The sequence below is a fragment of the Sceloporus undulatus genome, chromosome 6 (assembly GCF_019175285.1).
Source record: "Sceloporus undulatus isolate JIND9_A2432 ecotype Alabama chromosome 6, SceUnd_v1.1, whole genome shotgun sequence".
NCBI lineage: Eukaryota > Metazoa > Chordata > Lepidosauria > Squamata > Phrynosomatidae > Sceloporus > Sceloporus undulatus.
Window position 1 is genome coordinate 128537973 of NC_056527.1, and position 26335 is coordinate 128564307.

The 26335-nt window shown below is 39.9% G+C and overlaps 2 protein-coding genes across 3 annotated transcripts; both read right to left on the minus strand.

The window, feature by feature from the left end:
- Positions 1 to 1746: 1746 nt before the first annotated feature.
- Positions 1747 to 11255, minus strand: LOC121932669 (interleukin-36 alpha-like). 2 transcript variants are annotated; one of them, XM_042471553.1, is made up of 5 exons: positions 11169 to 11255; positions 9147 to 9289; positions 7817 to 7927; positions 5995 to 6134; positions 1747 to 3267 (listed from the first exon to the last, which is right to left on the minus strand). In XM_042471553.1, the coding sequence occupies exons 2-5, from the start codon at positions 9235 to 9237 to the stop codon at positions 3052 to 3054; spliced, it is 558 nt and encodes a 185-aa protein (XP_042327487.1). In that variant the 5' UTR covers positions 9238 to 9289; positions 11169 to 11255; the 3' UTR covers positions 1747 to 3051. The 2 variants fall into 2 exon arrangements, with proteins under 2 accessions (XP_042327487.1, XP_042327486.1); XM_042471552.1 differs by having other exon boundaries at positions 7817 to 7930.
- Positions 11256 to 15789: 4534 nt separating this feature from the next.
- On the minus strand, positions 15790 to 21609 carry LOC121932634 (interleukin-36 receptor antagonist protein-like). Its single transcript, XM_042471471.1, has 4 exons — positions 21421 to 21609; positions 19283 to 19423; positions 17252 to 17385; positions 15790 to 16919 (listed from the first exon to the last, which is right to left on the minus strand). The coding sequence occupies exons 1-4, from the start codon at positions 21566 to 21568 to the stop codon at positions 16686 to 16688; spliced, it is 657 nt and encodes a 218-aa protein (XP_042327405.1). The 5' UTR covers positions 21569 to 21609; the 3' UTR covers positions 15790 to 16685.
- Positions 21610 to 26335: the final 4726 nt, after the last annotated feature.

Sequence of the window (26335 nt, forward strand, 5' to 3'; positions counted from 1 at the left end):
CAATAATTGCAAACATTTTAAAAGATTAAAACTATATTAAATAGTTTCTCAATTGAAAACAGATGATTTAAAAATGATGAAAACTACCTTGAATAACACAAGCATAAAACATGTGCAGACTCAATTTGGCCCAAAGGCTTTAATAAAAACCCAAGTGGCACCAAAATAATTCCAACCTCGGTGTCAATCACCATCAGTCACTATAAAAGAGGTTTCTGTGGTTAAAAAAACTGTTTTTCATAAGTAATGACAAAGATAATTCCCAGATAATGTATTTTAATTAGAAAGCATGCTGTGAAGCTTCCAAAAGAGCAAACCAATTTAAAATACAATATTTTCCAGATATGAACTATTTGTGGGAACTTAATAGTACTCATGCCTTCAAATATATTACTTTCCAAAAGTCAAGATTACTGAATTTGCTTTGATGAAGCACTGAATGGCCTGTATGGTGTCAGCACAGATAGTAAAGTTGAGAATGAATGTTCAGATACAGTTGTAAATGTACTAAAGATACATGGAAAGAGTACATGCATGGAAAGTCTTCCTTGTGTAATGATACCATGTTGTTGTTGTTCACTATATTCACTATTAAGAGGGCAACCTACTGGGAGAATAAATTTCCCCTGCCAAGAAGAATTTGGAAAATATTTTAAAACTTTTAAAAGGTTTTTTTTGTACATGTACTCGCTTTAGTAAATGCATGAAGTGTTTTGATACTGGTGCTTTGCAGGACTCAGTGGTATCCTTTTCTTTGGACACTTTTACGTTGGCCAGCCCTTATATTTGTAAAATTGAAGAAATGGTGTTGCTGCTCAGAATCCTTTCCTTTCTCTGTTTCATGAAGTTTGGACATAGGGTTGTGTGTGTGTCAAGTCACTTGTCAACTTATGGAGACCTCATGCATTTCATAATGTTTTCATAGGCAAGGAATTCTCAACATATGACTATAAGGGGGACTAATCTCAAATACTATAAGGGCTATAAGGGGGACTAAAATACTCAACATGTGGCTATAAGGGGGACTAAAATAAGAGAGGTGTGTATGGCTGATGGAAAGATATTCCACTGTGATGCACAAAATTACTTTGGCTGCATCTACAATGGAGAATTAATAAAGCTTGACATCACTTTAACTGCCTTGGCTCAATGCTATGGAATTTAGGAATTATAGGTGCATTACAGACGCGCCTATAGTACGTCCCCAGGACGTACTAGGGTTAGGAAGGGGCATCACTTCCTGACGCCCCTAACTCTAGTACGAACTGGGTCCATACAAAATGGTGACGCCCTATACACAAGGGTGCCGCCATTGCTATGTCACCACCGCGCCGCCTCCAAACGAGGCAGCGCAGAAGTGATGTACTCGTGCCATGCGAGCGCGCCTGGGGCGCTCTTTCAGCAGCACAGGAAGGAACTCCGTTTCGGAGCTCCTTCCAGGATTTGCATCGCTGGGGCAGCCTCTACATGGCTGCACCAGCAACACAAATGAGAAAGGGGCAGAGCGGCCCCTTTTTCTTGGTCCCCGCTGCCATCGGTTGTCCTTGGGGCATGAAGCCCCAAGGACACCCCTTTCCAGGCCGCGGGGAAGCGGCTTTTTGCCGCTTCCCCGCAGCCTGGAAAGCAGTGGATCGGGGCCTCAGAGGCTGCCGCTGTGGCAGCTGAGGCCCCGATCTGGCGGGGAAAGGGCCAGGTACAGGCCGTCCCAAACGGGCGGTCTGTAATGCACCATAGTTTTGTGAGATATTTGGCCTTCTTTCTCAGAGAGTTCTGGTGCCACAACAAACTACAGATTCCAGGATTTCATAGGATGGAGCCATGATAGTTAAAGTGGTGTCAAACTGCATTAGTTCTGGAGTGGGACAACAGCCTGAGTCTCTTTCAGCAGTGCTTTAGACTCCTAAACAGAATATGGAGCAATATCACCACTTGGTGGAATACAGGTGGAATGGCACCTTTATAATTAAAGCTGTACTCCTCTTTGTGTCATGAGCTTTGCAACATGTATCACAGATGCCATTAAGCACATAGTTAAACATTGTATATATCTTTTTAAACCACAGATAACTGCCAATGGACAGTGGGAGTGAGGTGGCGGGTGGTGGGTGGGTGGAGAGAGAGACTAGGAATGGGATCCAATGGTCAGAGAAGGGGAAATAGGCCCCATACAGACAGGCCAAAATAAAGCTGCTTTGGGTCACTTTGGAGGTATGCTGTTTAAATGATGCATGCGTCCTAAGAATCTGGAAGCCACACCAAAGCCACGAACCAGTCCTAAGTCTAGGGTCATAAGGGTTGATATAATAATCAGTGAAAATCTACCTGGCTGGTGTCCTCCCTGCTTGAAGTATTTACAAATACGGAGTTACCTAATAAATGGAAGAATTGTTGAAAGAACTGCAAGCAATAGTTACCAAAGGATTATTTGTCAATATTTTTAACTTGCTCTGCAAGGTTTGAATCCTTGCTCAGCCTTGGAAACCCATTGGATGACCTTGGCCAAATCTCAGCCTCAGAAGAAGGCCATGGCATTGTCTTAACATCACCCTAAATCAGAAATTACTTGCACACATCAACAAAACAATTTAAAGGACTACAAAAAAGTGATCTTGAGATAAGGATATATATTACAGAAGAGGAAAAATATTTCATTTATGTAGATACATTAAGTGTACATCTGTAAGCCTCTATAACCAAAGAATCAGTGCTGAAATACGTAAATGTCAGTGAGGTTGACAAATTAATGGAGGAAAGAAGGAGATTAACAAGCAAGCGTTGCAAAAGATAAATGAATAAATGGATTTTGTGACCATAAGGACTATTTCTATTTATACTTTTGCATATTTTTGCATACCACTTGGAGATATTGTTTTAGATATAGTGTCATACAGTATATATTTTGACCGACAACCATTTTACCACCATCTCTCATCCATGTAATGTCTTACATTTGATTTTTAAAAGGAGCAAATACAACATAGGACTTCATTGATTCATATGAGACTGTGATCCCCTTCTTGCTGGATTTAGTTCCACTACAGTTCTGTGTCTTCAACTTTTTTTAAAGTAAAAAGTGGTGATCGCCGCACCTCCTTCGCGTTCCAGACTAATAGGCTTGTTTGCCTCAGAAGATGTGCTTATGAACCAACCTGGGAAAGCTGCAGATTCAAAAGAACAAGTTTCTTGGTTGCTGCCTCCAGTGTGATTGAGGAAGGTGAATGTTTTGAGTGGCTCATTTTTTTGGTACAGATTCATGATGTCTTCATCCTAAAATGCACACACGATTTGTCAGCTAATATATTTAGGTTGCTTTACCAAGGAATGTCTTAGCAGAGGCTCATTCACTTAAAACACATACAATTAGAAAAAAGTTCCAGGTTTTCATTTCCTTTTCCCCATGTTCTCATTAATTACTCAGACTCTGTAACCTTCTAAGAAAGTTAACTTTAATTCCCGGTTCCCTTTCTTTTCTTTTCTTTTTCTTTTTCTTTTGTTTCTGTTGTTAAATCATGGTATATAGAATATATACTGTGGGGGTATCGCCGTTCCATAACTGTGAGAAACAAAGCCTGACCACCTAGCAAGCAATTCATAACTAATCCACCAGTTACACTTAACAGGAAACAAGGACTAATTCATATTGTAATATTTTCTTCACTAGGAGGCACGATGTCCAGCCAACAAGGAACTGAAGCATATCTGCAACTGTCCTGCTTTGGCAAGGACAGTCCAGATTAAGCCTCTCTCATCCCACTTTTCAGCTGCTTTTAAAATGTCCAAATTTCTTTGTCCTCTACTTACTTCAATTGTTGCAAATTGAATTCAAAGGGCAAAGTAATTTGAACTCATTTAACTCAGGGAGTAGAGGAGGGGACCAAAGCTTGCCCTTCCCAGTAGGCTCAGGCAAAAGCAAACGGCTGCAACCTCTCCTAGTTTGTGTGCTCTTCTGCATTAATAACCTCACTCTGATGTCGCTTGGCCACATATATTTCAGTTTTCATCTGCAATGTTGGACAGAATGCAGATGTGCTGCTGGACTGGGAGATAAGGAAGAGCTTGGAGAATGATTCCTAAAACTAATTAGTTGCAACTGTTATTGCAAGACCCTAAGAGGTTATTCGCCAACGTTGTCAGTGCTTTAAAATTAACTTTCCTGTTTCTGAGAAATAACTACTCAGTTCCTTTTGGTTGCTTTTTAAAAACCATATGAATGCTACAAACTGTGGCCTATGATACGAAAGACTCCCTCTTCCTTGCCGCTTGATCATCCTCTCCACATCCACAATAAAGAATGAGGCAAAGCATTCTACCACTTTGTGGAACCACACCCCTGAAACTATAAAAGTAACGTCATTTGCAGTTACTTCATGCTTTTAAAGAGCATGACAGACAAAGCAATTGGAGGGGGGGGGGAGATCCCCACAACTAATGGCTTCTTAATCTGTTGAGGAAGGGAAGAATCAGTGGGAGGTAGTGGCGGCTTGAGAGAATGGAATACTGCCAGTATTTTTGATTCTGCACAACAGCCCTGCAAGGTGGCAGACTTTACATCAGCATGGTTGACTCCTTGCCAGCTCAACAAACAGTTAACGCAGAGGCAGAGCTTGTCCGGATGATGTTATAGTTATTAGAAGGGAATTAACTAATCTGGTTTATAACAGTGGCTTTGAGCCATGTCCACCAAGAAGAGGTGATGGGTTGCAATTTGCAAACCATCATCTCCTCCTGCGACCATGATGGTGAGGAGGAACCCTGAGATTTGGCTCTGAGTAGAGGAGGGATTCCATTTAATTAGATACATTAGAGTTTATGTTTATTTTCAGTAGATTAGCTGGGCTAATGTGGTATAGTGGTTTGACCATTGGACTCTGAAGAACAGAGTCCAAATCCCTGCTCAACCACAGAAATTATCCCTTTTGTCATCTTTCAGTTGTAATGGAAGGCAATTACACCTTCATTACTGGGGAAAGAGATTAACTGAGATTTAACTGGTTATTAATAACACTTGAGATTGACATGTGGGTAAGACAATACTCGACTGTAAGAAGGAGTGGCATCACTAGGGTTGGCATCACCTAGTGAGGTATTTCGTGGTGTCACCATCCCATTGACATCCTCCCATACCAGACCATGCAGAATCCTAAGCAATGTTTTCTGTCCTAATGTTACTCATAAATTGTAATTCCTGTATATCGCTGAATGGAACGGTGATAGTTGTGACATGAACAAAAAGCAAAATTAAAATTATACCTTTAACTTACAATATCATGCACAGAGCCTAAACCTGTTGACATGTACATAGCTCCATGTGGTTATAGTGAAAATTTGGTATATGATGTTTTTAAAGAAAAAATGTAAAATAATTTTAAAAAATTAAAAATTAAAAATGTTATTAAAAAAACACCTGAGGGGGCCTCTCCTTTCTCTTCAGCTTCAGTGTTTTAAAGGGAGGCAGAAGAACGCTACACCCCATTTCTACCAAATGGCAGGTGTTTGTGGAGCATTGGTGTCACATATACCCCTTAGGTTGCCACCCCTTCCACTCCCTAGTGATGCCCCCTGGTAAAAGGTAGGTGGGTACACTAAGAGAAAAACTCTAGATGACTGGCTGACAATAGTCCTGCTAAGATGCAATCTCAGCTTGACCAGGACAGTTAACATTAAAGGGATTTCTACTTGGAGGGCTCCTAGCACAACTACTCAAAAGGCATTGCACAAGCTGCCTTTCTCCCCAAAGTACTCTCAAGTGAAAGACAGATGAGGCTGCAGGAAAAGATGGAGTGATTACAAACAGAAGCCTGTTGTTTGGATATATACAGGATGCTTGCACAATTGCTTAACTGTGAAAAGGATCTGAGTCCCATTGGTATCGATAGCTGGGCATATTTAACATAGACTACAAATAAGCATAATCCATAGTGGACGAAAGACAAACAATCAGATAATTTCTTAGGCATTTTTTTAAAAAGACTTTGACCCACAAATGTAACTCACCGCTATCTGTAGCTGAGGTCGACCACCAGATTCAGCACAGGACAGGACATGTTTCCCATCTTGGAGACCCATAAAAATAGGGAATATATTTTTATCTGCTTGCGGTGTACCTGTGTTGGGGACCACAGTCAGTAATTCCTCTGGAATAAAGAAAGGTAAGAAACCAAGTCATATCCTCCACATGTTCCAGTTTGCCAGGAACAGTCATGTCATCACACTTTTTCAGATGCTTTTAAAGTGTCCCAGTTTCTCTCTTCTCCTCCCACCTCCTCCTGTATTCTCAGCTTACTCCAACATTACAAATTGAGTACAAAGTGCAAAAGGAATTTCACTCAATATTTCCACAGGGAAGAAGGAAAGGAGGAGGAATCTTGCCTTTCCCAGTAAGCTCAATGCAAAAGCAAAATGCTATAGCCCAGTGCCGGTGAACCTATGGCATTTAGAGCCCTCTCTGTGGGCACACATGCTGTCACCCTAGCACAGTTTTCCAGAGTTTCTTATTAGAAAGTCAGAGGGATGTGGCACTTTGCAATAAATAAGTGGGGTCTGGGTTGCAGTTTGGGCACTCGGTGTGTAAAAGGTTCACCATCACTGCTATAGCCTCTCCTAGTTTGTATGTTTTTTCTTGTTAAAAACATTTGCCATCTTGACCACATCTTGCTTGGCTACAAGCGTCTGAGTTTTCATCTGTGAAATTTTGGAAGGTATATAAAGTCAGTGAGAAGACATGGAAGATAATAATTATTGCTTTGTACCTAAAAGGATAGATAACTGATAGATTGATCGAAAACGTCTGAAATGCCCCATCAGGGAAATATATGTTTACATATGGGAATTCACTCACTGCATTAAGTGTGTTCCATTTTCATTACACAAAACACAGGCCTTTCTATTTGTTGTTGTTGATGTTATTGTTGTTAGCTGCCTTTGAGTTGATCTCAACTCATAGCAGTCCTGTGAATGAGACATCTCCAAAACTCCCTATCTTCCACTGCTCTGCTTAGATCCTGCAAAATCATACTCATGACCTCCTTAACAGAGTCCATCCATCTAGGAATCAGTCTTCCTCTGTTGCTACATCCCTCCACCTTTCCTAGCATTATTGTCTTTTCCATTGAGTTGTGCCTTCTCATAATGTACAGTATCCTAAGTACGACAGCCTCTTTATCATCTTCGCTTCCAGGGAAACTGTAGTCCCCATTCAGATCAATGTCTGATTCAAGATATGGAAATTCTGAACTGTCCCGAAAACTTGTCAGTAGAAAACCTATACTTCTCATGTCTAGAAATCCAGTCCATAAACTTGGTAACAGAAGCCCCTAAAGCTAGTTTCCTTGTGTGCAACTTTGTTGTGGTGGGTATTATGCCCCTTTGTAGCTGACAGAAAAACAAAGCTGGGCGTGATCTCAGTAAAGGGAAGAAAGAATTCAGACTTAATCATAGCTACCTCCCGGTATGTTCCCACTGTAATTTAGGTCTTCGACTCCATCACCACTCCCTTCACACAGAGAATAACTGCTTGAAGAAAGAAGCTTCTATTATGGAGAAATAGTATTTCTCCTCCAAGTAATGGGCCACACACAGACATACAGACAAAGCAATCAGGGTTCCTAACTGTGTGGAGAGGCTGTACATGTCTCTCTTCACTCACAGAAAGTAACAACAGAGCAGGTGGATCTAACCTGTTCACATCCCCATGTCCTGATTTTAGTCTTTTCAGGAATGCTAGAGTAGGGCTCTACTTACCCAGTTCCAGAGTGTATGTATGTTAGATACCAAGGGTGTAGGAGCTGATTTGCAATGTGAGCATAGGAGGTGTTACCTGATGAGTTGGAACCTTTAGGGACTGCTACCAGGGTCTTGTTCGTTAGGACAAAGCACTTTTGGTCAAGATCCCAAATTTTGAAAAACCAAGGTTCCTTTAATGCTGCAGCTGCTGATGTAATTATGGAAGATGGTTAGCATGGAAATATAATACAGACATGTAACAGAGCAACAGCAATGGACCATGTTTGATTGTATGATACCTCCCAATTGTGGCTATAACTCATTTTGCTTGAGATAGTGGCTGCCCTAATTGGCACAACACATTTTCTGATGTGAATCTTGAGTGCTCTCCATTCTTGAGGCATACATTATTAGGAAAATGGGCTTCCACTTTTACCTTATTTGTCCACTGCTAAAACAGCAGATCATATATTTTCCCCATTGTCAAAGGGCGAAACTGAAGGTTAAAGCCTGAAATCCATTTAGCATGAATTAAATAAGCTATTTAATTCATGATAGCTCTTTAAGGCACTCCCTATAAACAACCCGGTGCTGGTATGAGAGACTACCTCACTGGCTAAGAGACAGTTCGCTTTCCACTTTTGTGGCTTTGACTTCTGTGGAGATGATTATTCACATATTTGATTAATATGTTTTAAGCCGCTCTGATAGCCTTTAGGGCTGACGGGTGGGGTATAAATACTATAAATAAATAATAATAATAGGAATCAATAGGTCCTCCAGCACTAGTCTGCCAGAAGTTGATCTGAAAGTTACACAAGAGGACCTAGAGATTCTAGAGAGAACACTTCTTTAGACAGTTGTAGGTTCTCTGGGGCAATTGTATGGCCAACATATGCTGGATATTGGCCATAGAGTTGTACTGGAGGACCTAGAGGTTCCTAGAGAAGTGTTCTCTCAGGTTTAAAAGGTAGTTTTTTATTTGTGTGGGTTTTTCCCCCACTTTCATGGTGGTTCTGCACCTCCAATGATTGTTTTTATTTATTTAAATTATTTTCCTTTTATTCCTATTTTGGAGAGGGAGGGGAGGAGGGGAGAAAAATATGGGATCCAATAATGATATTTTGTCCATTTTTATTATATATGTTGTACTATGGACCATAACACTTATAAATCAAACAAATAAAATTAACTTTAAGTTAGCTTTAGGTTAAATTTTACTTAGCCCCAAGTCACTTTAGTCTTTAAAAACTAAAACCAACACGTTGATTTGATGCGTTTGTTGTATGTAAGTACAAATGCTATACTAGAATCCTGAGGGATAAGGATTTTCTTATTGAAAATTTCCTAGCTTCCTTGCTTTTATGTAAGAAATCACCACAATTTGTAAAATTGTCTTAGACAACAAGTAGAAAACGATTCACCTGCTTCTTTCTCCTTTGAAAATGCTTTGAATAGATCCTCCATTTCCTGGGTCACGCTCTTCATGAGCTCCAGTTTTACACCTTCGTCCATACTTTCTCAAAGACAGGCTTTTACAGAGAAGTTACTCCTACTGCAGTCAAAGCTGTTGAGAGAGAAAGAGGTTGATTCTTTTCTAACAGAATCTTCACTGAAGCTAATGGATTTTCTATCATTATCATAAGATCATCTGCATAGGCCCTCAGCTTGTACTGTTCCTTTTACACCTTCACTCCACGTATTCTCTTGTCTTGTCTGATACCTCTCAGAAGTGTCTCCAATGCCTAAATAAAAATACAAGGATGAAAGTGGGCATCCCTGTCTAGTCCTCTATCATATCTCAGTCAGTGCTGCTGTATTGCCATTTACCGATATCTGAGTTTTTTAAAGTGAATGGCTTGGGTTTATGACAACGCAGGAATGAGACATCTTCAAGAAACCCTTGTGCTAATAGCCCTGCTCAGGTCTTGAAACTGTGGCTTCCTTCATGGAGTCTATCCACTTTTAATGTGGTTTTCCTCTTTTCCTATTACCATCTACTGTGGTGGAAAAATTCCTTGTTGAAATAAAAAACTATAGAAAGATGGAGTCACCTTTGTCAGCCAGAGAGATGGTTTTTGAAATAAAGGCTTGGAGTTTAGAAAAACTAGAGCAAAGGAATAATGAGTGCGTCTTGACCTAGATGAAAGCTGGCACCAGTAAGAAAGACATAACATAAACTACTGAGATAAGGACATTCAGAAGCAAGGTTAGGAGGAAAGCCACTGAATTCCTACAGGAGGGGGTAAGGAGTGATGATGCAGTTTTAATATATGCATATATTTCTGTTCTGATTGTAAGAATTCTGTATGTTTAAATTGTAATTAGCCAATCAGGTGTATTGAAGAAGCTTCTTTGTCTTGAATAATATAAAAAGAGCCATTTTGTCTTGTTCGGGGTCTCAGCTTTTTGGAACTTGAATTCCACTGAGTTCATTGTTTTCCTTTGTCGACAATTGGAAATAAACTTATGGATTTTCAATTACTAGGTCCTCTTGCAAATCCTAGATTTTTAAGTTTCCTGAAATTTCTGTTACACTACCTTACCAAACATTATTGACTTCTCTAAGGAGTTGTGCTCTCTTCTGCTAAGGGGCATAAGAAGGTGCAGACATACTATTTGTAAGAGTAGGTAGGGAAAGGAAGTAGATTGAAGAAGTAAGCAGTAGGGGTTATGAAATGAAGGATGAATTGGGAAGGTTAAGGCAGGAAAGTAGATTCGGAGAGAGCTAGATTAGATTGTCAAATTATTACTCTCGATGCCTTACGGCTTGTTAACATATCTAAATATATAAAAGGTATAAAGATAAGATTAGAGGATCTATGTGTGTTATGGATAAACAGATGATGTATGTGTTTGTATGTGTGCATTGTTATTATTTTGTTTTTTGTTTCTTGTATTGTATATTTTAATAATAAAAACACACACACACACATATATATACTTAAGATTTCTTTCCCTAAGAAAATCAAATAATACATAATATTTTACATAGCTAAGCAAATAAGACTTACCTCAATTTGATTTCCTTTTCCATTCTGAAGCAATAGCTGCATGAGCAGCTTTTAAATTTTCTTTCATTGCTATTCATCAATATTTTTTTTGCTGTTCAAACCCATTTCTCTTAAATTAAGAGTGAAACCATGCTCTGCTTTACTGTATCTCTATCCCTGTTATACTTTTCTGTTCCTTAATCTCTACCCAAAACTCTTGAATAAATGGGCTTTCCCACCACATATGTATATAAATCCCTTTTGCTCCACATCCATGCTAACATTTTGATTAGAATTAATCATTTATAAATGTTAATTGATGTGGTGTCCTATGCTATCTTCCAGACTTCCTGTTCATCCCAAGAGACCCTGTGAGCTATTGCTGTTCACTAACATCTCAGGAAAATATTATTGTCTCAGAAAGGCCAAAGAGGTTAAATTAGGGGACAGTACCTGTTGTGATAATAGAGAAGTCCAGTGCCTTGGGCTGAAGATCCCGTCTCCGTCTGGAAATGCCTCTCTGGAAGTTTCACAATGTTTTCTAGGTCTTAAATGACATTTGTGGGTGCGGTCTGCACGCCTGCTGAGAAATCTGATGCAAACATCTGTTGAAGGCTTGTGTCAATCGACTGCAGTTCTTTGATGCCATGAATCCTGTTTCCCTTAATTGCAGTTTTGCCCAGCCTTGTGTCTTCCAGCAGTTTTGGACCATACCTCTCATCACTATCTGGCTGAAGCTCCTGGGGGCTGTAAACCAAAACATGTGAAGGACATCAGCTTGGAGAAATTTCAGCACAAGGCAGGAAAGAATTATACATGTTATGAATCTAGACTAGTATACATTTTGTAGGTGAGAGTCATCTATCCTATGAGTTTCAAAAGCCTACTGAAGGATGACCATTTGAGGTTTTTATAGTTGTTTTCACAGTATACACTTAACAGCATTTTGATATCACTTTAACAGAAATCATGGATTTGCAGGGGGGGGGGGGGTTGAGGCATTTTGAATTCTCTGGGAGATAACTCTAATATCTCTTGTTGTTGTTGTTGTTGTTGTGTGCCTTCAAGTCATTTCCAACTTGTGGTGACTCTATGGGTTTGCCATGCCATTGCCATTTTCTGAGACTGAGAGTGTGTGACTTGCCCACAATCACCCGGTTTACATGGCAGAGTCGGGGTTTGAACCCTGATCTCCAGAGTCCTCATCCAGTGCTCAAACCACTGTGCATCATGAGCTCCAAACTACAAAACCCAACTAAGGAGTTTATCACATGGGAGGAATTTCTCTTAATTTCGAATGAAAAGAAAATGGGGGCAGAACACATTCATGTGCATTTGCTAGTTCAGCGAATTTACATGAATTCGAATTGTGTTCAAACTGACTTCCCATTGCCTTAAAATAGCTTGCCATTGCCTGAAATTGCATGTGATCACCTTTCATGCAATAACGTGAAACCCCATGATTGCATTCGGACTGACTTCACAATGCGCAAAATTGCGTGTGGTAGTCTATCACACAATAATGTTAAACCCCATGATTGCGTTCGGATTGCCATTGGATTATACTTCCAATTTCCCTTGTCTGATAACGTCCTTTGTGCCAAATGCTAAGATAGGCTAGTGTGAAAGAGACCTCTTTTTTCATATTCAAGGTGTATTCATAGGTACAAAAAAAAAGTGAAAATATATCTCTTGGAGAATGAGGAAGTATGAATTAACACAATAATGTCTTTTTGAGAAGGCCTTATTAAATCTTTGGTTGGGGAAGGGATAGAGATTCTTGTCATGTCAATTGCAGCTTGGTGAGTAGGCATACCAGATGTGCAAGATGATGTTTCTAGAAACGGTGAGGCTTATGTTCTCCACATTTCTGCTGCCGTTGGGGCAACCCTGCAATGAAGCATAGTGAGGCAGTCACCTCCGGGAGTTGGATGATGCGGAAGGAAGTGGTAACTGCAACCCCTTGTTCTTGCGGTTGGTTGTTCTTGTCTTTTGAAAGATAAAACAACGTGGTTGAGTCAACTTGTCCTGCATATCTCAAGTGAGCCAGCTGCCCTCAAGTTGGAAGAAGCTGTTTCATCACCATTATTGACATAAGCACAGAACTTGGAGACATTATTTTTGACTGCAACTCCCAGAATCCCCACACCAGTGACTATTCTTGTTTTGTTCCCCAAAGTTTGAGTTGGACTCCATGCTTTCCAACTGCCCCAGTTTGGGACATGTTCATCCCAATTAATCCCAATTAATCCTCTAATATCCACCTGCCTTTAAAATTTCCTCATTTCTCCCTTGTCATTCCACTTTTCCCCTTGGTCCTGTCCTGCTGGTTGCTCCAAGAGTTCTTCCTGGAAATATTAACATGTGTCCTATTTAGAATACAAAGAATGAGTAATGGTTAATGCATCAAGCCCTAGTAAGGCTCCTCCTTAATCCCATTAGTCACATTACAGCTCGACCTTTAATTATATCATCATACCTGTATCTTCTTAGCACTTAAATAATACTTCCTCATTGCCTGATGTACCAGTGATCAGTGATGAAACTGATCACTGATGTAGTTGATGCAGCATCTTAACCTAATTTTAAGGAAAATCAGCATATATGATCTCTGTTGAGCTTCACGTTGTTTTTCTTTTTAATCTCTTTGATAAAAGCAGAGTTGTACAGAAAACTCCCCATTACCTTGAAGGTGGGTTCAGAGGAGATACAATGGTACCCATGTGCAAAACATAAGTACCTCAGATGTACTGACTGCACCTGTGTAATTTCTATTTGTAAAATCATCCTCATGATAAAATGGCTGATTATGGATTTTGTTTTCATTCCATTCAAGTAAAACATACTTCAAAACAGAAAACACATTCCTATCAATGAATTTCAAAGACCAGAATTAATTATTGTTGTCGTTATTGTTGTTGTTATCATATTGTCAAGCAACTAATGTGAAATCAAAGGCTTTCATGGCCAGCATCCATATCTTTTTATGGGGTTTTCAGGCAATGTAACCATGTTCTAGAAGAGCTTATTCCTGACATTTCACCAGCATCTGTGTCTGACATCTTCAAAAAATGCTGGCATGAATGAGAGTAGGATATATAAAATGCTATTTGAAAACAAAGAAATTCTGGACCATGCCAACAACTATCAGGTCAGAATGCACGGGAAAGCCACTGAAATCCACAAACCCCTGGACAACTTGAATAGGAAAGAAGAAGTAAACCAAGTCTGGTTACCACTCCTGAAAAACAGCAAAATCAAGAGTCAGCAAATGCAAATGAAAAACCACCCAGGGTCAGGGGTTTTCCCAGAAGACGATGATTACTAATTAAACAGACATTAATCCTCTTTGCACATCCTCCCACTCTGAGGCCTTGTCACTCAACAACAGAATAATACACATGGAAATACTCTTCCCTACCCAAGGTCACACAGTATATATATACCTTACTCTTTTCCATGCCAGGATTCTCTGAAGATGCCAGCCACAGATGCTGGTGAAATGTCAGGAATAAACTCTTCTAGAACATGGCCACATAGCCCCCAAAACCCACAAAAATTATATCCAGCAACTAGTTTCTGCACCAACTTTATTCCAGATTGCAACAAAGGGACAAGTTTCACAGGTTGCTGGATGCATCATTAAGAAGCCTGTCAGAGGTTCTTAGTGTAACCCCTGTGAATTATTGGTTTGACTCAATGGCTGGGAAACCCTAAAAGAAGGACTGTTCTTAGTAAGGAGAGCTGGACAGAAGAGGCGCTGTACTTGCCATGCATGAGGCCCTTTTCACTTTGAATAAGGTAATATTATTTTCATTTGTATTTAGAAGTGGACAAAAGGGTGAATTTTTTATGGCAGAATTTCTATTATATATTTCTACCTATTTTATACCTTTTATTTGGGGAACTCAATTTGCCTCCAAGGTTGCTTGTTAACTGCTGCACATGCAGAACATTCATACCATCAAGTAGTGCATAGGTACCTCATTTGATGCATGAAGCCTTGGGACACTGGACATGTCTTCCATTTGATATATAATTTGTTGTAGTGTTGAGAGAGAATATCTATCTATCTATCTATCTATCTATCTATCTGCAAAAAAACAATAATTAGCAACATAGGGAGGAGATTTCCATTGGCAAAACTGTCTTCGATGCACAGATTTTATATAGTCAGTAGGCAAAGATTTCTCATGCAGGAGAAACAAAGAAGACGACAACCAACACTCCCATAATATCTCCATCTCAGCTGGCTCTCTGATTTAGTCGACATTTCTAGATTTCTCTAGAATTTGTTGAGTTTTTGAATGCCTCCTCTGAGATTACATCTACAATCCTGGCAGGAGCTCTTTAAAGGGAGTGTCATCAAAAAGTACAATTCCTGGCAAGCAAAAAATCTAAACAAAGATGGTTATGGAGAAAGTGCATTTATTGTACTCTGCACTTCCTCACAGATGCAGAATGCTGAATTCGTCTTTGGAATGGACAAGATGAATGAACAAGAACCGGTGGGTGCCAGCATAGGCATCCTGTGAGGCTGGACATTTAAAACCAAGAGCTCATGCAGACTTGAGTTAAGATAAGGATGCAAGTAATGTTGGGGGGAAACAAACATGTATTGCACAGAACAGAAATGGGGACATCTCCTGTACACCAGAGACTGTAAATTCACCTCCATTCTGTGATCCAGATGGAACATCATTAGGGGAATTATAAAATGCATATTTTTTCCAGGTACACTCGCCTATAATGGTGAATTATTGTGCAAATTTTTGTCTGTAGTGTTACCCAAAAAGGACCACCAATGGTGATAGTGTATTTGGAGGAATTTATTAGCCTGTGAGGCTGGGTAACCTGGAGGATTGTTTTTACCTGTGTATACCAGTACTAACTGCGGGAGGACTCCACATTTAATGAATAAAGTAGGTTTTCGTTTTAGAAATTGGCAAGAGAACACAAAAACACACAATAATAATTACATCTAAAACACCATACAAGATTAAGTAAAATAGAAGTATGGAAATTAGATAGTGGAGGCTTAGGGTTCTAGATATTTATCAGTCCTGTACAAGAATCCATAGAAAGTAGAGTGTGCTCAGAAAGCATCTGAGCATGCGACAGAGAGTGAGAGAGATCTTCTGTGCATAATGAGACGAGACCTGGGGTTGATATTTGTATCTGATTTCTTAGCCTCAGAGGGTACTTGGTGCTGTCTTGCAGTGTAATAAAGACCTGATGGGAGAGCATGGCCCAAGGGAGGTCAGCATTGCCTGGCAATGCAAAGCTTCCAAGCCAGTGGTCTCTCTTGGTCAGTTGTACATGTGGTGCCTCAGGTGAGCCATGAAGTCTTGAACCACTCCTGACAGGGCAGTCTCAATGTGAATGTTGAACTCTTTCTGCACTACTAGTCACAAGGACTCCAACACCAACCTTGAGACTACCCCAAGTAGTTTAGGAAACGTTGAGTAGTACAACAACAGGAGTACAGTGTTGAGGAGTAGGATGAGTGGTACAATAGAATCTTTGTTCTTTTCTGGCTACCCACGTTTAAGTGGCCGACCAAGTAGCTTAATCTGGCCCACTTCCCAATTCAAATAATAAATTTGTCTTTATGTCCCAGTTTATCAGAGGCAGCCCTTTAGCATATTAGGCTGAGAAAAACAATGGCTTTGGGCATCAGATTTTTGCATGTCACAAAAAGGCATCAAATTGTAATTATTTTATGTTTTGCTGCCATGGACAGGGCAGGGATTTAATGGGATTTTGTATGTTATGAGCCAAAATAATTCAGTTAGCTTTTGATACTATGCACCTTGAATGGAGGGAAATATGATTATTTATTTATTCTGCTCTTCAGTACCAATAAAATCTTTTCTGTGGTCCCTGCAATCATTTAACCCCACACACCATACATACAGATTACACCTTCTTCTTCTCTAACCTTCCATTAAAACAACAGCAACAAAGAGTCTACTGTAACATCATAGTGTTTGAGTGCCTCTGGAAATAAAACAGTGTGTTCTCAGCACCTCCTTGGCGACTCAGCCCTACAGGTTTGTTCGGTTCTGGAGAAGTACTCATGAACCAACCCGGAAACTCTGCAGATTCAAAAGAGCAAGTCTCTGGGCTCCCATCAGTCTTGCTGTAGAAAGTGAAATTCAAGGAATCCTGATTCTGGTTGTAAAGCTTCTTGATGTCAATTTCCTAAGAAAACAGAAATGCTCTTTTAGACAAAAATAGTATATTATATTAGAGATACAAAATGGTTGCTGGGTGAGCTTACGAATGAGAGTAGTGTAAGATACAGTGCAATAAGGAGTTGGAGTGTCTCTAGTCTGCTGGTTTATTTTGATACTAGTGTTCCAGATAAATATAGGGCAGAAATAATAGAGAAGTGCATTACTGTTGATTTTGCTTGATATTATGCTTTACAATTTAATAACTAAAATATTTTAAAAGAATTATGCACACTTGTGGTGGAGAAAAGAAGGACACAACAGAACGTGGAAAAGATTTTGCACACAAACAAAACTCACTTTTAGCTGTAGCTGAGGTTCATCCCCATCATCCTTCACACAGGACAGACTGTATTTTCTGCCGTTGGGGCCCATAAAAATGGGCTGCATTTTTGGATCAAGAGCAGTGTTGGGGAACACCTCCATAAACACCTCTGGAGGAGAAACAGCATCAATGAGATAATAAGAATAAAAAGTGTATCGCATTGGTTAACATGAGTTTTGCATAAGAAGTGACTAATGGAAAGTTAACAGTCAATAAAAAACGTCCATGGGAAAATACATTTCAGTCTTCACATATGAACCAAGCACATGATACCACTAAGTTCTTGCACCTCCATTACCCAACCCATGAATTTGCCAATGTATATCACCAGGAATTTTTTGCAAGGGCATGGCAAGTTCTGATGCCTTTTTTCACTAACTAGCACTGTATGTTTTGCCTTCGTGTTGCCTGTTGGTTTCCAGTGACTCCATAAATTCCACAGGGTTTTCTGAGGCAAGGAAAACTCATAGGTGGCTCTGCCAGTTCCTTCCTCTGAAATATAGCCTACAGCACCCAGTATTCATTACCAGTCTCCTATTCCTGTCTTAACCAAGTTGACTCTGCTTAGCTTCCAAGATCAAAATGGATCCGGCACCCTTTGGGTAGCACTACCCAAGGATTTTAGAAATCAGTGCCAGGAACCCAGCAGAAGACACCATGTATGTTGAAATGTTACTTTGAGAGTTCTAATGAGTTTGTTTCTTAGAGTAAAAGTGGTCCTGATGCCCCCAGTATTCCTCGGTTTGGGGTGCAAACAACATTCCTCATTGGGTCCCCAGGGCTCCAAAACAATTTTTGAAAATCTTATTTTCAAAAATGTCTTGATTCAAAATATCTTTTAGGATCTCAGGCAAATTTGTGCCTAGAAGATGCCTTTTTTGAAACAGAAGAAAGGCATCTGCTGGGCATAAATTTGTCTGAGACAAGGCAAATTTGATGGAAATTTTGACAACTGCTCAATCTTGTTTAAAGGGGTCTGCGTGCACAGGAAAGCTCCAAAACATGGCAGAAATGTCCCCATACACCCTAAAGGTCATCTGGAGGCTTTTTCTGGGAGTAGTTGTGGTAAAGGGGTACAGCCCTCCAAGATCTTCTTGATACAACATCTTAGCCTTCGACAGTTGTCCATGTCTGCTTTAGTTTGGTTTTCTCAGTGATTGATACTTTGGGAAAGGTCCCTGTTAGTTGGCAGATGGAAATTATTCCATATGCACAACAAAGAGGGAAGATCAAATCCAGGATTTCCTGAATGGCAGGGGGTTGGACTGGATGGCCCTTGTGGTCTCTTCCAACTCTACGATTCTATGATTCTATGATCTAATTATTGCCATATGGTTTTATTGCCCATGGTCAGAAAACATGTATCTATCATACTTGTGCTTTAGATTTAAACACTGGCCTGTTACAGACTGCCAAAATAAAGCTGCTTCGGGTCTCTTTGGAGGTATGCTGTTTAAATGATGCATGCATCCTAAGAATCCAGAAGCTGCACCAAAGCTGCAGTCCAGTGCTTAGGAATGGAGTGTGGCTTTGGCGCAACCTCTGGATTCTTAGGACCCATGCATCATTTAAATAGCATACCTCCAAAGAGACCCGAAGCAGCTTTATTTTGGCAGTCTGTAACAGGCCACTGTGTTTAAGAATCCAGTGTGAATGGGGACAAACCAACTGTTTTCAAAGCAGCATGTTCAGCTGTGATCATTCTTTTGTCCTTGGCGGAAATACGCTGGACAGCTATATGTATATTCTGCCTCTTTGCAAACAGTATTTCACTCTTTTATCACACCCAAAATTACGGGAGATACTAACAGCTTTACAAAGGGAAAGGCATGTTTTGTAGTAAAAAAAAAAAAACCTCTACCAATGTGTGCGCTGCATATTGTCTACGGACTAAAAAAACTCAATATAGTAAGGTAAAGTAGTATAGAAATATTGTAAGGTATTTATAGTAATACAGCAAGGATAGCTAAAAAGTGGAAAGAGAACTAAAGAGCTGCAAGGATTACCTGGTGCATTTGAATTTCCAGCATTTGCAACTATAATATTGTTCACCAGGAAAAGGAACTTCTGGCTAACATCCCAGATTCTGTACAGGCGAGGTTCCTTTTCTCTCAGAGGCCTATAAATTGTTTTCTCTGAATTAGGCACTAGAAAGGAAAGCATGCAGACATAAATATCTATTATGTACAACCAGACACACATAACAGAAAAGATTTGTTGATGCAACTTGCAAAGACTCTGCAGGAGATGGACCTAGTGTGATAAAGTCCATAGAGTAATTTCAATCAGGATTTGTCAAGTGTTATACTATTCTCTTAGCATGAGTATTTTTAAGTAATAGAAATTAACTAAATTAAACTATAATGAGCAGCGAAACAAATTATGTTTTAAATTTTTGTAACAATCTAACAACATACAGACAATGTAACAGTGTTTTTAAAACACTGTAGGAAATAGCATGAATTCCTTTTCTGATTCCTTGGTATCCACTGCGGATTGGTTCAAGGACCTCTGTAGATACCCAAATCCAAGGATGCTCAAATCCCATTATATACGATGGTGTAGTAAAATGATATCCCTTATATAAAATGGCAAAATCAAAGTTTGCTTTTTGGATCTTTTTTTAAAAATGTCAAGACATGGATGGTGAAATCCATGGATTCAGATTCTGTGGACACAAGGATACCTTAATAAGTATTGGGGATGGATGGCTTTTTAAAACTAACTTTCCAGGTTCAGCGCTGAGATATACGGTTGTTCTCTTTATTCCAATGTGTTTGACCTGGTAAAAATCCAAATACTCTTGTTTAACTGGCTTGGGTAACAGGTTTTCCCAGCAATTTCTGCAGAAAATCAGCACCCTCCATCTACTGATATCGAGGAGTGGCTTCAGGCAAAATGATAAAGAAAGAATGAAAATCACACTAGCCAAGAAACTGTAATTCACCAACATTTTTTCATACCCAATAATGTTAGCTATTAATATCAAACAGTGTATTGAATGTTGCACTTCTCTGTAAGGGTGCATGCACAAGATTTGGCTTCAGTTCTAGCATGGGACTGGTTTCGCAAAGACTTGACATTCGAACTTCCCTTTGTGTTGGTGAAGTTGCTGGAAGTTGCCGATGAAGCCATGACCTCCCTTGGCTGGTATAGCTTTCTTTGTGTAAGATCATGAAAACAAAGCCTGTTTTAATGAGGTTCAAATCAGGGCTGGGAAAATAAAATGAGACAGAGGGGCTAGATCCATATGGGGGATCAGAAGCTCGAGCCACAGCCCCAATATCAGTGGGGCAGGTAGAGCCCTGACATCCTTAAGTCCTAAGATGGTGTGCTGGTTATCACTTTTCTTCTTTTCCCATAGCTGCTGGAAGCAGAAGCTGAGACAACCAGACTCACTCTGCTCCTTGCTCTCAACGACAAAGAGCAAGAATAGACAAAGTGACTCCAATTTCCAGAAGACAGATAGGTCCTAACAGGACTCAGTTCTATTTGGGAATCACTAAACAAAGAAAGGACAACCCCTACTGTTTGTGAACCACAACCTGTGCTCTCCAAGTGCCCAAAGTTTGAGAGTAGGCCTGTGAGACAAAGGTTTCTAGGGTTGTCAGAGTGAAAACTGGACATGGCTCAGGTTTAATCATTTTTGTTTGTTATATAATTGTCATCAAGTTGACTTTGACTTATGGCAACCCTATGAATGAGAGATCTCCAAGTCACTCAGGTCTTGCAAGCTCAGGGCTGTGGCTTCCTAGATTGAGTCAACTCATCTGGAATGCAGTCTCTTTTCCTACTGCTTTCTATTTTACCAGGCTTTGTTGTCTTTTCTGCTGAGTAGTGTCTTTTCATGACTTTTCCAGTGTATGACAGTCTCATTTGTCAGCTTGGCTTCTAGGGAGATTTCATGCTTGATTTGTTTGAATACCTATTTATTTGTCTTTTTAGCAGTCCACAGTATCCGTTACAACCAAGTAACAAGCAATACCTGCTGAAATCCCCTCTTCTACACAACAATTAAAGATGCAAGAGCCCATTCCAGTTTTCATTCTGGCAACCCTAAGTTCCCCACTTTCCATTGCGAACATTGAGAAATATCTCTGCACCCCCCCCCCCAAAAAGGGAGAAGTATTGGATTGTTTTTCACCTGGCTTTGGCATCTCTGCAATGAATAAATCAGCCATTTCCTCATTCCAGGTCCTCTTGTGGAGCTTGTTGTCCTTCTCCAGTTTCTGCTGCTTTAGCTTGCACCGCTCAGTTTTCAGCTTGAGATGCTTATTTTTATGGGAATCCATCTCTGCTGCCTCTCCCTCACTTTCACCAGGTTTCTGTATGACTTGTTGAGTTTTCTCCTCTGATGTCCAAGCTACAAACATGGGACGGGCCATATAAACAGAATGTCATGTAAAAACTGCAGTTTTCTGACAAACTGAACATTGAAAGCACCCACACCATTCTAAATAAAGATAGTTATGGAGTTGGAAAAAAATTGTTCCATACAGTCTCAGCTAATGCTAAGCCTTGGTGCTTAGAAAATGGTTTCTTCACCATTTTGGCACCAATCTGCTGTGTGAAATGAGCCAGAGCTACTGGGACCTCAAACCCATGTATATAGATAGATAGATGAATGATACAACCCTGGCAAAAGATCAGAGATGGTGAATCTACAGCCTGTTACAGACTGCCAAAATAAAGCTGCTTCGGGTCTCTTTGGAGGTATGCTGTTTAAATGATGCATGCACCCTAAGAATCCAAAAGCTGCACCAAAGCTGCCCCCCAGTGCTTAGGAATGGAGTGTGGTTTTGGCGTGACCTCTGGACTCTTAGGACCCATGCATCATTTAAATAGCATACCTCCAATGAGACCCCAAGCAGCTTTATTTTGGCAGTCTGTAACAGGCCTATGGTCCTCCAGATGCTGTTGGACTGCAATTCCCATCATCCTTGATCTTCAACCAGGGCTGTATCATTCATCTATTTTCTTTCATAATACTAAGCTCCCATGGTGTGGGAGGATATATTCCAGTACAAAAACAGATGAGGTAACTTTAAAATAATTCAAAACCAACATAAAACAAAACTATTGCCAGAATAAGTAAAACTGCAGTGCAGATTTTTTTTTTAAATGATAGCCATTAAATGCACACAAGATATATTTGCTCCTTTAAATATCTGAGGGAGAAAAGTTCTCCAAGAATCATAATGAACTATGGGGAAATTAATCAGAAGAAAAATTAAACCTGGATTTCCAGTCTTACAGGAGATACAGCCCTGAAAGCCAACCAAGGAAAGAAAGTCCATAGGATCAACTTGCAAGAGAAGAGAAAGTACCTGTGGGGAAGTAACTGCAGTGCCTTGGACTGAAGGTTCCCTCTCTCTGCTTGCCTCTGGAATTTCCAGTGTTTTATAGTTACTCAGTGATGCTGGGGGGTGTGAGTTGCGTGCTCAGAGGTAATTTTACATCACAACCTGGCCAAGCGTTGTGTCAGACTGTTGTTTCTTGGAGCTGTGGATCCTGTTTGTTTTCATAGTCATCTTCCCCAGATCTCATCAGGACAGATACTGCCTTGCTGGACTTGCTTTCCTTGTCCAAGATCTTCTGTTAGGCTGAATATTTTTTTCCCTAGAAACTGAGAGAACTGTATAACTGAACTTTACTTTTGGAATGATGCAAGAGCTAACTAGGAAGACTCAACAAGTGAGCATTCTCTTTGGTTGGTCTTTGTCTATAACTGTGTCTCATGCCTTCTCTTGTTTATATCTCACCATTTCTTCAACTCCAGAAAACATATCCAGGGGTAGCCAGGCAGCAAGATACAATAACATCCAAATTCCACAAAACAGCAATACCTGTATTGAATCCAAAATACACAAAATACATGCTGCAAGCTTTCGAAGCTCCACTAGCTTCTTCATCAGGCAAAAGTGTTAAAACTGGATATTTTTTTTGTGTGTTGCTAATAAATTTTTAATTTTATTTCCTGGAATTTATGATTCTTGGTCCCCCAGAACTCACAGGGCCATAAGAAGAACTGGCTTCCCTACAAAAATATCCCTCCATACCATCTTAACTGTAAACAACATCTTGACAGAATGTAAGCCTATGATGCTAACATCATCACATGTTTTTATTTCTCCTGTATCATTTTAAACACATTTGCCTAACAGCATTTGGTGCAGTCATGTTGGCCACAAGACCACAAGAGCAGTCCTCAGACAATGCTGGCTCCTTGACTTAGAAATGGAGATGAGCACCACCACCCCACAGTGGTTATGACTAGACATTCATGTCAAGGGACTACCTTCACCTTTAACTTTCTTCATCTTTACCATCACTGTGCTATCATTATTTCAAATCTACTGTTTAAATGCTTCTACTGTTGTTGTTGTTGTTGTTACCATCATTATCAGTTTTGATCACCAGCCTGATTGTGCTATGCAACTCTTGTCTTGAATGCCAGTGTAGCACACCTGAACGTGCAACCAAATGCACAAGCAAAAGTGCATCTCGTGTGCATTTCATCCACATGTGAATTTTTCATGTGCATCATAATAATGTGCATATCCTAGTGCATAATTCTGCCTGCACAGCTCTGAATTCTGCAGATGTTCCGCACGAGCTAAAAATATCTGGCCAGGTTCATTGGGGAACACAAGTATTCATAAGACACCTATGTTTTATGACACTCAGACAAGTGAGATTCTACCCTAAGTTTTCACATACGAGATAAGATCAGGGAGGTGACAGTGAGTAGAAGGTGGTTGAAGGAATAGAGTGTTCAGCAGAACTCTTTTTCAGCCAAGAAGCAGGAGTGTGGCAACAAGAGAAACAGTCACCATGCCCTACTATGCAATAACAAATCTTGTTACCCAGCCTAAGAATTAATGAATGCATTCCAGCTCCTGACAAGTGGAGGACTGAGATGAACAAACAGAACCAAAGTGGTTACCTGGTGCACTGGAATTTCAAGTGTTCGTAATGAGCTTGTTTTCCACCAAGAACTTCTGGCTAACATCCCAAATTCTGTACAACCAAGGTTTCTTTATAGTGGCATCCTTAGTGGGAGTAATCACTGGGGAAGAAATATGTGTACGTACATTTCATACACACAAATACATATGTATGGGCAAAGAAAAACATTCTGAGGGGGTATCAAAAACCCCTAAATCTAACCCCGGAGGGCAGCAACCTTGAAAAAGCCCTAACTCTCTGAAGGATTGGTGCTTGTATCTATTTTTAAGGCAGAGATAGGAGAGCTCTGGTCCCATAGGTGCTCCCCATTTGGCTTGTGTCCTCACATCTACCCTCTCACAGAGTAAGTAAAACATTCCAAATAGTTGGTATGGGTAGAAGGCTTTTTAAAAATACTTATTTTTCCTTTGGGTAGGCAAATTTGCATGGGGCAAGAATTGTTGAGACAGGTCATCTTTCACTTCATTTAGATGCCCCCTTTCAATTCACCAGTCAGCAATTCAGCTTCTGAAATCTTTTCTTAGTGTTAACAAGAACTTTTTACAATATCCCTAAGTGATTCTCTAGAAAGCATGCCCTCCAACATTTCACAGATGAAAACAGGTATACAAGCAAGATCAGAATGAGGTTGAGATGGCAAAGTTGTTAATGAGTAAAAGCCCACAAACTAGGAGAGGCTACTGCAGTGTGAAGTCGAAGGCTTTCATGGCCGACATCCATAGTTTTTTGTGGGTTTGGGGGGCTATGTGGCCATGTTCTAGAAGAGTTTATTCCTGACGTTTCACCAGCATCTGTGGTTGGCATCTTCAGAGAATCTGGTTGAAAAAGTGGGACACTAGAGGATTAATTGGGACTGGCTCTGCCAAATTACAAGAGTTGGAAAATATGAGAAAGGTAAGGGAGCAATGAAGGGACAGATGGGGGGGAATGAGGTAGGGGAGGAGAGAGGACTGAGTAGTGGTGAATGCTGTGTAGGTGAAGCTATAAGGCTCCAGTTTTGGGTGACTGTGCGTCAAGCAATAGGAAAGAACTGTGGGCAAATCTCCAACGCAAAGCCTGATTTGTTAATGTACCTTGCAAAGATTCTGCTGGAGATTTATTCACCCTCCTCTTTCCCTCCCAATTTTTATGGTGCCAGGGCTCACCCTCTGCTCTGCTCTTCATCCACCTTTTGGCTAGAAGCAACCCTAGTTGTATCATTCTTCTTCTGTTTCCCTGGCATTATGCTCATAGCAGCTTTGTTATTTATTAGATGTATTTTTAATTGCCTTTCTGCCCAGAAAGGCTCCCAAAGTGACATGCAGTACAATGCATTTTAAAATAATTTAAAATCCTGTTGTCTCAATACAGAAAGGTACAAAGTGACTCTTGATCAATTAATTAAAAATAAAGAAACAATCATAAAACAAAACCAGAAGGGAGGGAAAAAAACAGTAGGGCAAAACTTTTTAAAGGGGAAATTAAAGTATGACACATGAGTTCCTCTTCTTTATTAAAATACCAGGAAAACTAGGAGCGGATTGATAAATACTAAATATGGCCAGAAGATTAGCATAGATATCCTGTTTCACAGGCAGTTTCACTCTGAAAGCAGAAAATCTAGCACAATGAAAGGGTCCACAAAGATAAATATGATTACAGTACCTGTAGCGATGTGCCTTGGACTGTAGATTCTTGTTGTCTTATCTGTTCTAGAATTTGCACAATGTTTTATAGCTACTCGCCACATGTAGGCATGATTCGCATCCCAAATGTAAATCTTGTTTCCAATGCATGGATATGCCTTATGATAGACCACGGTTCCTTGTTCAAATGTAATTTGGAGATTAACTACATAGATTTGCCTTGCTGTAGGCATCTTTTTCTAGAAGCTATTTCTAGAAGTAATTTTATGTATCTAAGTTTATGTGTTGGATAAAAATAAATAAAAATAAATAAATAAACCAAGACCCAGTCTTCACAAATTCATTTTTTATAAATCAACTCTCCATCCAAATTTTTCTACATTGAGGCCAAAATCATATACTGTATCACCATCTATGTTGTGTACCTTTACATAGACTTATCTATGTTGCATCAGTGCTAAGAAA